Genomic DNA, 13,018 nt, shown 5'->3' with positions numbered 1-13,018 from the left:
GTTGGTTGCGATGGTATGGCGAAAGTCATTCCAGAATGCAACGTACGCGAGAAACCAGTCGAGCTTTTTCTGAGCACTTAATGAATCCCAACAGGTCATCTACACAGCGCAGTTTTCGGGTGGACTTTGGCGTTACACACCCAACGTGCTGAAGGCAACCGCCATGTCACTACGCCTGATATAAATTTGCGGATGTTACCGAAAAGGAAGTTTGACGAGCCATAAACAGCTCGAAGAACTGGAGGGGCTCCATGTCTAGATCGGGTGCAGAACTTCTCGTACAAAAAGTTCACCCATATACATGGTCGGCTGGTATATACCATAAAATCATGTCAATACTCGGACGGACTTAAGTTCAGCTCTCCTCACTGCGGCAATTATCTAGCTGGTCCCTAAAAAGGGCACGGTGCAGGATCCGGTGGACACAAAGCGATCACTTAGTTTACCAACCCTCTACAAACTTGTAACGTCCGTTATTAGTGAAAGGGTTAATGCGCACCTCGAGACCAACGACATTCTGTTCGAGGAGCAGAAGAGCTACCGAGTTGGTTCGAAGGATTGCAAAGATGAACTCATTATTGATCCGGTAGTTGTACGACAGGCAAGTAGAGGCCGAAGAAATGTCTTTAATTGCTATATCGATGATGTCAAGGCCTTTGAAGGCGGGATACCTGACTATTGGATTTCCTACATCTGCACCGCATTGATCGAAAGCTAGTAAAGTTTTTACCGACCGTCATGGAATGGTGGCATACTACTTGGTCATTGCGTTCATCTGAGGGTACCACCTCAGAGCTCATCCGTATACGCACAAGCACGTTTTACTGGGATTCGTGGTTTTGCATGGCACGGAATCCACTTTCATGGCTGATGAATGACACTAGAGGGCATGGTTTCGCAATAAAGTATGTCCAACGTGCTAAGTGCAATTTTTTTGTGTGTGCTCTTTATGGGTCCCCTTGGCTGAACGAATCTCCGACGACGGTGCGTAGCTGGAATCTACTTTACGCCTGCCTGCTGTCTTGTGAACGTGGCTCACTGTATGCTGTATGATTTTGTCGATGTCAAGCGGCTATTGTATTGCGCTCCACTTGATTCACAGCTATTGTGGAATGCCACAGCCGGCAGGAGCTGAAAGTCTTTGCTGCAAAATAACATGGTAAGAAGTAATCAATTGGAAGTACTAGGACCATTTGTGGACAGCAGATTGTGGTAAGAGAGTGTTACACCTAAATGACAGATTACATGGAAGGAAAGTAATTAAGGCAGAGTCGCATATGACTACGTTATATGGATTCTCTAACGTTAGGGGTTAGATAGGCTTTTACCTGACTAGGCATGGTATCTTTAAATTAGTTCCTCTTCTCGCGGAATGCTATACCCAGTAGCGAATGGTTCTTGTGTCCGTGCTGAACAGTCGCCGCGTGTCATGCCTTTTTGATTGCGGTCCTATTCATTGAGTTCATTCCAGCTAACCTTTAGGAAGTGCTGTCCCCCAAAGACTCGAGGAGGTCAATCAGTGGCACATATCAGGAAGCTTAAGGCCATCGACGTACACGTCACTTTCGCCTGAATAGTCCGGATTTAATCGGTGGCCGTTAATTGGATGGGATGCATTTGGTCCGTCCAGACATGTTTGTTTAAAGTATGAGCCAAGATTTCATGTTTGTTTAGGCTGTGAGCGAGAATTTTATAAACATCTTTATCGATAATGAACATTTTTGATAAATGCTCACGCACAAAATTATCTTCAATTTTCATTTCAATGCATTCCACGTTCACAGTTGAACTAATGATGTCGCGGTTTGCCGGAACGTGGATGATGCATTCAGTTCAACTAGTTGGTGGGTACATTGCGGGCTCTTCCGACGTAACCGACAGACCGAACTGTACGTGAATAGTGGGCTTTATAGGAGGTTATCTTGAACCATGGGAAGAAGTGCTTTGGGTCCAATTACTTTTGGAAGTTCCATGGTAATTTCGGTTTTGGCGGGCTCTGATTGCGGTCTTCAATCTGTGTTCTCGTTAAACGCCAAAGATTTCTACGCCATTCGCGTAGAGCTGTGGGCTTAATGCCACTCAGATTGATGCACATCTCCTACCTTCCATAGACATTAACTAGAGAGTCCATAGCTCGGCAAAAGAGTAAGCAGATTCGGTTGTCAGCGTAGCCGAAGTATTTATTCCATAAAGATGTCATCACTGCAATAACTGGAGGGAATAGTATCAGCAACAGAATATAACCTTGTCGGGCTTGGCTCTGGTTTTCAAATTCCTCCGAGGTTTTACTTGAAATCTTTACAATCATCCCGATCTCCCACTTCCTCTCCCTTGACAGGATCTTCACCCCAGGTAAGTGAAAACAATAGCTCGGCAAAGCCTGTAGGAGCCGTGACGAATATTTTTGATGGAGACCGTCAGTGACAGCGATTTTACAGCCAGTCTAGCGAAACAGGACAGGACAAAATCACATCCAGCTCCGCATGGAGATTTTGGGTTATTCGAAAGGAAGGAGAGAAGTATAATCCCATAATAATTGACAATGTGAAGCTTAGAGAAGTGTATTGTGGTCCATTGTGTCAAAGGCTTTAGGAAAAAGTAAAATATATGCCCCACCTTAGCACAAAGCTGGGGAAGTGAATTAGGTATGCTACAGTGGACCCCTTTTTTATCAAACGAAGTTGCTATAAGAAGCTTATTGTACAGGGACCTTTCGTGGTAGTGGCCTTATAGTTTGTCAAAATGGAACCCCACCAATACCCATTAATGGACGAGCACATAAACTTTCTCCAAAGTACATGTTAAAGACTAATGTGTTTCTGAATCTCTGTGCAGATTTAAATTGGGTAGGAGCGCAGAAATTTACGGGAGGAAGCCTTGGTCTGAGAATCGTTATGGATAGTCTAAATATTCTTGAGGCATATTGGCATATTATATTAAAGGTCATCCGAATTGATTTTACGAAATCTGAAGTTGGCTTTCGCACCGCGGAAGGGAGGGAAGTAGGACTGCACATTGAATTCAACAGTTTGATAGTAAATGTTGATTTTAATATACTCAGGCTGGTTGGAATGGAAAAAATCAAAAATATGATCCAAGGATTTCTAGGTGGCGTTGAACTTGATGGCAGGTAAAGTTTTACAAAAAAGTTTAAGTTTGGATAAGTAGGCCAAAATCTCTTCATATAAATGGAGAGGTAAATACTGGGAAAATATACATAAATATAATAAAAGCAACACTATTCGGCGAGAGACACATTAGGCAATAGAATCGTAAAACGAAAGAGGTAACCTAATCATAAGCGGCCTAATGAAGATTGAATGGCTATGTAACGTACAGGAATCTCAAGCAGTATGTGAAAAATGTTCTACTGGTGCTAAAAGTATTCACTCAGAACCTATGCTATGAAATAACTGAGGGGGTGATTAATCTGTGTATTGGGATTAAGAACTCACTCAAAGTATTTCCTGCACGTCGACTAAAATGCATGAAGATTTTTGGGCTAGCACCCTGCTACCCTTACATTTATGTTACACAAACGGCAACCTAGCTTTCTGCATTCGTCAATAGATTATCAAATCCGATTCAGGGTGGCATCGAGTTCTATCAGAATATATACTACCTCCGGAATTCCGGCGAGAGTTGGTAATTCGGAGGTTAAACGAGGTAAATTAGCGCTTCTTTTCTTCTTGTGCTATGGACGATTGCGCTCTAGAAAGCCTGTCGCTGGCAAGTTTCAATTCGGTGTCAAATTACCGTGAACTGCATCCGCAAGGCGCCCCTCATGTCTTAACGGCCCGTTTTGAAGATAATACACTATAATATTAGGTTGGGGAAAAGTAATGTCGTATTTTGTCAATAGATGGCGACACTTAAACATATCTTGTGTTGTACTTATCGCATCGGGTCATACTATACGGCGATTTGAAGACGACAATCGGGGCTACGGGTGTCTCTTTGACAGTTTTATGATCGTACGTTTCAGTCTCAGGTTATAGCACGTCAAAAATGGAGTCCACTAAGCAAGAAAGTCGTCATATTTTACATTTTTACTACCTGAGAGGTAAAAATGCAACGAAGGTGGCCAAAAAAATTTGTGAATTTTATGGGCCCGATACTGTAACGATTCGCACAGCACAGCGTTGGTTCGATCGATTTTGTTCTGGTGTAGTGGATGTCGAAGATACACCCCGGTAGGTCATCGTAGAAATCGATAAAATTGTCGAAATCATGCAAGTAGACCGGCATGTGAACATTTGCTCCATTGGCCAGGAACTGGGTATAGACCATAAAACCGTTTGAAACCATCTGCAGAAGATTGGATTAAATAAAAAGCTGGATGTTTGGGTGCCACACGAGTTGACGCAAAAACATCTCTTGGACCGAATCAACGCCTGCGATGCACTATTGAAAAGGAACGAATTCGTCTCATTTTTGAAGCGGATGGTGACTGGTGATGAGTGGATCACATACGACAACCTCAAGTGAAAAAGATCGTAGTCGAAGCGCGGCGAGCCGGCCCAAACCATCGTCAAGCCCGGGTTGATGGCCAGGAAGGTTTTGTTGTGTGTTTGGTGGGATTGGAAGGGAATCATCTACTATGAGCTGCTCAACTATGGCCAGACTCTCAATTCGATCCTCAACTGTGAGCAACTCGACCGTTTGAAGCAGGCGATTGACCAGAAGCGGCCAGGATTGGTCAATAGGAATGGTGTTGTGTTTCACCAAGACAGCACTCGGCCTTACACACCTTGATGGCCCGCCAGAAGCTACGGGAGCTCGGGTGGGATGTCCTGAGTCCATCGTATAGTCCGGACCTGGCACCAAGTGATTACCATCTTTTCCGGTCCATACAAAACGCTCTTGGTGCTACTAAGTTCGCCTCGAAAGAGGGTTGCGAAAACTGGCTGTCTGAGTTTTTTGCAAATAAGGAGGGAGGGGTGTTTTATAAGGGGGGATCATGGAGTTGCCTTCTAAACGGCAACAAGTTTGCGAACAAAACAGCGCATATTTGACTTAAATCGGAAAATTTTAAGTATGTTAAATGAAGCGTTAAAATTTGATCACAAATACCACATTACTTTTTCCCCAACCCAATACAATAGGAGGAGAAGCAATTTAATGCGACTAAGGAGAGATTTCCTAAAAATGACATAGCGATAATTATGGCCTAATAAGTGGTTGGAATGCTAATACCTCGCAGCAGCATACAAGCAATCAGATCAACCAAATTAGCATAAGATATAAATTTAGCAGTTATACTCTGGATGTGCGCAACAATAGAGGAAAGCTCTGACCTGCTCAGCTTAATATAATCTGCTACTGGGATTCAACTGTTTTTTCGCATAAATAGAACCTATTCATTCGCTTAAACCAAGTAGTCGATAGGGTCCCGTAGGGACTCCTTAAGACCCGTCTGTCTAAGAAAATCTAAAAGTAGCTGTTCGCAATTTTTCGATGGAGCATTCAAGGATGTAAATTACCAATTTATTATCTACGATGACGAGCAGTTTAAGAGTTGGAAACAGGACTTCACTCGAACTTTTAACCGTATAATATTGGGATGTGGTCCTACTTTTCGTGAAACTCAACTAGTCATTAAGGCGGAGTAGAATAGTTGGACTTAATGTTTTCTCCACAGGCGACCCCTGCAAGTCTGTTTATCCGCTACTTCTACTTATCAAAATTAATTGAGAATCTGAAATGTTTCCCAGATAGTGGAACAAGGAGTGGATCGGTAAAATACCGAAGACGGCTTTTTATTCAAGTGCAATGATTAGAAGAGTATTTACGTGCTTTTTGCATCCGAACATAAATGGCATAAATTACCTGAGCTTTACAATCGTCGGCCAATTTGTCTACCTGGGTAGTGTCTTTTTTGTTGATGGTGGCGCCAAATTTAATGCTATTTCGGTGTTTTGTCATAAATCAGAAAATTCAGGCTACTCTTTGAAATGTCTAAGCCGAGCTGAAGTACACATCCGGAAATCAACAGCACTATCGCCTTTCCATCCAAGAGTAAGCGGAGGCGAAGAATATGGGTTTAACGGGAAAGAAATGCTGAATCTCAGAAGCAGGACTACTACACCTCTGAATTTAGGTGATGTAGTACTCCACTCTTTATTGGAATCTACCTAGACAATGTTGGCTCTTACGACATTGCCTTTTCGACCTTAATAGCCTAACTTAATCCAGTGTTTAATTGAAAATATCGGTCTTTAACGATATCTAATTTGGAGAGCGTCAACACAGCCCGCATGCAAAGCCTTTCAAAAATACGTCCTCCTGGTAGTACTTTCCTTTCTGGCTCACATTCACGTTCCATTTTCTAGTCTAGTTACCTTTTGAACCACCTTTTTATCAGCTGCGGGAAATAAAAATTACCTGCGATTCGACAAAGCTCCCAGTCGTAAGGATGTTAATCATTTTCTTATGTATAACTGTTGCTTTGAAGTAAATACGTCAATCATCTCACTTCAATTTCTACTTTCTTCTTTCGTACAAGCAGCTAAGAACCTTCACAAAAGCGCAATAACCAGAATGTCGACGAAAATGCTTAAGAATGTCGAATTTGAATCCCAAGCAACGGCCATTTCTACACCAATGTGGATCACCGATTTAACCAACATTACCCTGCATTTATAAGGTAGCGAACTGTGAAAGTAGCTTCTTTTGCATCTATTTATCCCACGTGGCGTTACAGCAACCCTACATACGTCACAAAGTGGTCAAAATCCACTTTTGATTCCAAATTCTGTCCCGATTTTCCCCTCATACCAGATGATAAGGTGCGCTCGGAAGAAAGGGCGAACTTTCCGCCACATCCGATCAAAGTTTAATAATACTTACTGGTAAATCCAGAAAGTGGTTGCGATACATTGAAGCTCGGTTGTCGAACAAAATGATCCGTTTCTCGATAAGGTCGACCTGGTAGGCTTGAATGGGTGCAATGTATTGTTTGGCTGTTGCCGCAATCTTTTTGATTTTCATCCAAGCATCCGGCAGATCAGAGAACTAGGACAGATATTTAGCAAATGTAATATAGCGCAACTTTCAGGACATAAATTTCCCTGATATTTAATATGTCTTACTTGCTGATAGACCTTTTCCGGGAATTCATAACTGTACAAACGGAGAACATCCACAACTTCTCGCAAAGGTTCGAACATATAATCATATGTGTATTGGCGGTCATTCACTTGATTCAAAACATTCATTATCTTCAAGAGACCTTCGAGATTATCCTTGTCTAGCTCCATTTTCATGGCGGCGTCAGCCTCGTCGATGAAATCTTCCAATTCCTGCGAATGTGATCCAGAAGTAAGATTTATGATTAAGTATTATTGAATTCCCAACCTGAAGAGCATCAACCACGCGATTAATCAAATCTTGCTTGAACATTCCTCCCCACATACTAGCTTCGTTCAGAACACTAAATTTGAATCCTTTCTGGTCCAGCCTAAACCAAGATCCAAAATCGCGGAAGGTTTCCCACTCCATTATCTTATCATAAACGGCTTGGAATTTATTAATCTACGGAGGACACGAAATATTATCCAGGATTTAAGGAAGCTTACTAGTGGTTCACCTGCTCCTTGTACATATCCAAAGTAGGCGCTTCGTCCTTAACAGTGAACTCATTCGTTCCAATTACTTCTCGTTCAATATCCGTTAATGGGCGTCCATACTTTTTGAATTCTGCCAGATATTGCGCCTTATCGTCGGTCCACAAATATGAATATTCGTTGAACTGCTTCGAGTAATTGCGAATGTCTATGATGAGATACTTTACTTTCTTGGTAATATCAGAATGCACTTTAGACAGTTCTCCGTTTTTCTTCGCAATGCCTGTAGATAAAAAAAATTTGAATTGAATGTTTTAGGGTAATAATAAAAATTTAGGGTAATAATTGAACCGTCTAAGGTTGCAATTTTGACGAACAATGAACATAAAATCACTAAATGTCGACGGGATGGAACTGGCTTAATGCCGGTATGTGAAAACGGATCCATACGGCCTGAACACCATGAACAAAAGACCGCAGCGGAAGGTTTTGTGCAAGAAGGCTAAGGGGAATGGGGTTGTAGGTACAGGTTAAAAGCGAAACCAGTGGCCGAGAATCGGAAATTGGTGGAACATGAGGGCAAGTGGGTGACCCCGGTGAACTCTACCCAAGACAAAGCAAACTCTTGAAGTAACGGTCGTCTTCTGCTATACAAACATAAACGTTGGTCAGATTTGTTCGCAGCATGCCAAAACCTCTTCCTTTTTGCTGACAGCAAGACAGATAAAATTGTTCAACTGCCATTGTATCAATCTAGTTCAAGGGTCTTGAGTTCGGGTGAACAAAATCTGTGATATTGGATATGTAAAGGGGGTTAGAATTCCATAAAAGGAGAACCGAACAGTGGCCAACCTAAGGATAGACTTAAGGCAACATCCAAAGACCTGCACCCGACAGATGATGCGTTTCAACGTTAAGACCATGAGAAAATGTATTACTAGACTCTGATTGTTGCAAACACGCAAGACGAATTACATGGTGGAAACGTCAGCACCAAAGAACAGAGAAACAACAACATCGAATCACACTGCTCAAATAAGAGCAATAAAGGTAGGAAACTACAACTTTGAGACCGTTGAAAATTTCTGCTATCTAGGGTCGAAAATCCCAACCGATAACAGGGTGGAGGACAAACACAAAGGGAAACGCTCTGCTAGTCCGCGGCTACTTATCTACAAGATTAACTTGCGATATTCGTAGCTGACCCGGTAGGCCATGCCATTATCCGCAACCCATGACACCCGCCTCGTCGCATGCAGCTCTGCGTTTGTCACTCAGGTCAGGATTAACCTGGTGCGCCAGGGCATATATATATATATATATAATTAAAAAGGCCCACGGACCCTCTTCCCGCCCAACCGGACCGAGGGGCGACCAACCTAAGGATGGGCTGAAGGCAACATCCAAAGGCTCGCATCACAGCGATGATGCGCAAAGTGTGTGCGACCATGCGAAAATGTATTACTACATCCCGATTGTCGCAAACACTTCAGCCAATGACGCGGAGGTTCTACACTACAGAGACATGGATCTTATATCGAAAACAGTGCGGATCAAGACTGAAACCCATTAGGTCAGATTGTTACCGGACAGGACTCTTTGAACTATAGCACAGGTTGCAAGGATAACCGCTTTTTGCATCTCCATGTATAGTCCAGCCCTATGATCGAACGAGTCTCCAAGTCTGCTTATATCTTATATATATATGTAGATACCTGTGCGGAGTTGCCAAATCTCCCATCAGGCGGAACATACCGGAATGGCGTTCGTTACACTCGGGGAATGAATAAATGAACTGTGCGAGTTCATCAAGGAGAGGCAGAATATCCACCAAAATATTCGAGCCTTGATAAGAGGCATTAAATTGTCTTATATCAAGGCACTCGAAGAAAAGAATTCTCAAGCGTCAGTTGGCAAGGTCACAAGGGAAACGCAGGTGACGCCTCCCCGTGATAAAGCAGGCGGGAAGACAGGAAAACGGGCTAGAGACGGTACCAGCGAGCCTCTTGGACCACAGCAAGTCCCGACGAAGAAAAAAGCCTCTTCACCAAAGAAGGCGGAGCCGGCGAGAGTACCCGGCAAAGTCGGTAATCTCACGATACAAAAGTGGAAGAAACCAACGCTCAGAGGCCCGAACAATGGACTAAGGTGAGCAACAAGAGGAAAAAGGACAAAAAGAAGCTCCGCCCGGAAATAATAATTATTTCCAAGAAGGAAAATATGCCCTGCCGACATCCTCCGAAAGGTGAAGTCAGACCCGGAATTGAAGAATTTGGGGGATAGTGTGAGCCGTATCAGGCGAACACAGAGAGGGGATCTGATGCTGGAGTTAAGTAAATCCGACGACAAGTCGGCCAATAACTTCCGCGGGAAGGTGGAAAGTGTACTAGAAGAGGAAGCTGAGGTAAGAGCTCGGAAACAGGAGATAGTGGTTGAATGCAAGGACCTAGATGAGGTCGCCTCACGGGAGGATATCTGTGCTGCGCTAAAGCAACAGTTCAACTTTAGCGATATAGACCAGAGTGCCATAAAAAGGATGAAGAAGGCATATGGCGGAACACAGACCGCTATTATTAGTTTGCCGACGGAATCAGCTATTAAGTTAATTACCGCGGGCAAGGTAAGAGTAGGTTGAGTCGTGTGCAGGCTCAGGGAGCAAATATCTCTAAAGAGATGCTTCAGATGCCTCGATTTCGGCCATTTTGCGGCGACATGCACTAGCCAGCATGACAGGTCGAGGAGTTGCAGGAAGTGTGGGGAAGAGGGCCACCTCATCAAAGATTGCACCGGGGATCCACGGTGTATGTTATGTAGTGGGAAAGAGGGCGTGGACAACCAGCCTGTTGCGAGAAGCAGCAGATGTCCGGTATATAGGAGGGAGCTGAACCGCACAGGCAAATGAGATTGATACAAATCAATCTCAATCACTGTGAGGTAGCTCAGGACCTGCTCTCGCAAACCATTCAAGAATCGAATGTCGAAGTCGCGGTTATTTGCGAGCCGTACAGAAACCACGGCGGTGCGACTTGGGCGGTGGATGCGTCTGGCAACGCCGCAATCTAGGCGTGCGGAAGAAAGGCCATTCAGGAAGTCATGGCCCCCCCGGCAGCCGGTTTTATAAGGGCGAAGGTCAACGGTGTCCATATTTACAGCTGCTACGCTCCTCCTAGTGCAACCTTAGCACAATATGAGGAGATGTTAGACAATCTGATGTTGGACGCTAGAGACCGCAGCCCTAAAATCGTTGCGGGCGATTTCAACGCGTGGGCCCTGCAGTGGGGAAGCCGATCGACGAACACCAGAGGTCAAATTCTGTTGGAGTCATTTGCGGAGCTGGACATCGTGCTGGCCAACGTTGGATGCGTGCCCACCTTTCGAGGAAGAGGGTCGGGTTCGATCGTTGACCTGACATTTGTTAGCACTTCACTGGTGAGGGAGATGGCTTAGCAAGTGAGTGAGCACTACACCCACAGTGACTACGAAGCCATCTTCCTCCGCATTGGGAACCGGGAAAGCAGTCAACAACGCTCTGGAGGTGGAAAGGCTAAGGCGGTTGGCTGGTCTATCGGAGCTTTCGACGAGGAGACATTCCTGGCTGCATTTTAGGGAGCCCATGATCCGGATGGAACAGCGGTGGAAAGGGTCACACAGCTGTCTCAGCGTGTAACCGAAGCATGCGACGCTACAATGCCACGACGACGTTTGCACCACGGCAAGAGGCTAAACTACTGGTGGAACACGGAGATCGCTGCCTTGAGATCCTCTTGCCTCCGAGCGAGGAGACTTTCCCACAGGACAAGGGGAAGGCCGGAACACCAAGAGCGTGAGGAGGAATACAGAGATCTGCGAAGCAACCTTAAGAAGGCCATTCGGAGAAGCAAGCGGGAATGCTACCAGAAGCTCTGCATGGAGGCTAATACGAATCCGTGGAGTACAGCCTACCAAGTTGTAATGAAGAAGATCCGCGGGCAAAAATCACCTCAAGTGACATGCCCAGGGCTCTTGTTGCAAATAATTATAGCTGTTTTCCCGCAGCAGAAACAGGGCGAAAGAGAACCCCAACTGGCAGCTCAGCAGGACGTCTTCTCGATCCCTGATGTTACCGAAGGGGAACTTTGGCAAATCTGCAGACGTATTTGGGACAGCAATACTCCGGGATTGGACGGAATTCCGAACAGGGCTCTAAAGGTGGCGGTAAAGGCCAGACCAAGGTGGTTCGCAAACACATTCGAATCGTGCATGGCGGAAGGAGTGTTTCCCGCCTAATGGAAGAGGCAGAAGCTGGTGTTGCTACCGAAGCCCCGAAAACCACCCGGCGTGCCCTCTTCATATCGCCCTATTTGTCTCTTAGACACCATGGGGAAGATGTTGGAGAGGGTGATATACAACAGGCTGCTCCCGTTCATCGAGCTTGCGAGTGGTCTTTCAGAGCGGCAATATGGGTTTCGGCGAGCCCGTTCTACGGTTGCAATGGCCATGGACAAATGCTGTGCTCTGGTGACGCTGGACGTCAAAAATGCTTTTAACTCACCCAACTGGGGCTGGATTAAGGGCGCTTTGGCCAAACTGGATGTTCCTAGCTACTTGGCTCGGCTCATCGAGAGTTACCTTTCGGACAGACTTCTCTGGTATGAGACGGACGACGGGCCGAAGGAGTACATTGTGACAGCTAGTGTGCCTCAAGGTTCTGTATTGGGACCGCTGGTGTGGAACATAATGTACGACGGAGTGCTTGGCCTTCGCTTGCCGGAGGAGACAACGCTGATTGGTTTTGCGGACGACTTGGCGGTAGTTGCAATTGCAAAGCATCCCGAGGACGTGGAGCTTTATGCAAATGAAGCCATTCATACCATCAAGTCATGGAATGGCCAAGCTGGACCTGGCGGACGAAAAGACGGAGGCGGTCCTCAGTACCAACCGTAGGAAGAACAACACGGTTACCATCCAAGTTGGTAATGGTGAGGTCGTCTCAAAATCGGTTGTCAAATACCTGGGGGTGATGATCGATGCCAAGCTGAGTTTCAAGGGACACTTGGATTATGCGCGAGAGAAGGCAGCAAATGCCAGCTCATCCCTTGCAAGGATGATGCCTAACCTGGGAGGGCCGAAGTATAGTCACAGGCTACTCTTCGCGGGAGTGGTGAGGTCGATCCTGCTATACGCGGCCCCTGTCTGGGCGGGAGCGTTGAACCACGCTGTCAACCGGAGGAAGATAAGTTCGGCATACCGGCCAATTGCGCTAGGGGTGTGCAGCGCATTTAGGATGGCGTCGACGGAGGCAGTGTGTGTTATCGCAGGAATGATCCCTATAGATCTTCTAGCGAGCGAGGCACACTGGCTCTACGAAAAACGGAAGGCAAATCCAGCCGAGGTGAATGCGGATTTCCGAAAAGCCATCAGGAGAGAGTTGTGTGGCAAAAGGCAACAACGATGGGGTAACTCCGACAAGGGCC

General features: G+C 45.4%; 1 protein-coding gene across 1 annotated transcript in view; it reads right to left on the bottom strand.

Annotated features, from left to right (window-relative positions):
• Nucleotides 1-13,018, bottom strand: part of LOC119652057 (dynein beta chain, ciliary-like) — a 62,880-nt gene that overhangs the window by 35,449 nt on the left and 14,413 nt on the right. Inside the window, exons 13-16 of the mRNA XM_038055994.1 lie at nt 7,589-7,848; nt 7,357-7,533; nt 7,092-7,301; nt 6,850-7,014 (exon numbers count right to left, since the gene is read on the bottom strand). Of these exons, the coding sequence (XP_037911922.1) occupies nt 6,850-7,014; nt 7,092-7,301; nt 7,357-7,533; nt 7,589-7,848 (812 nt within the window). The remainder of the gene's footprint in view (nt 1-6,849; nt 7,015-7,091; nt 7,302-7,356; nt 7,534-7,588; nt 7,849-13,018) is intronic.

Source organism: Hermetia illucens, chromosome 3 (genome assembly GCF_905115235.1).
Source record: "Hermetia illucens chromosome 3, iHerIll2.2.curated.20191125, whole genome shotgun sequence".
NCBI classification, from domain to species: domain Eukaryota; kingdom Metazoa; phylum Arthropoda; class Insecta; order Diptera; family Stratiomyidae; genus Hermetia; species Hermetia illucens.
The sequence above is the reverse complement of the archived record's forward strand: the minus strand, read 5'-3'. Positions and strand labels throughout refer to the sequence as shown.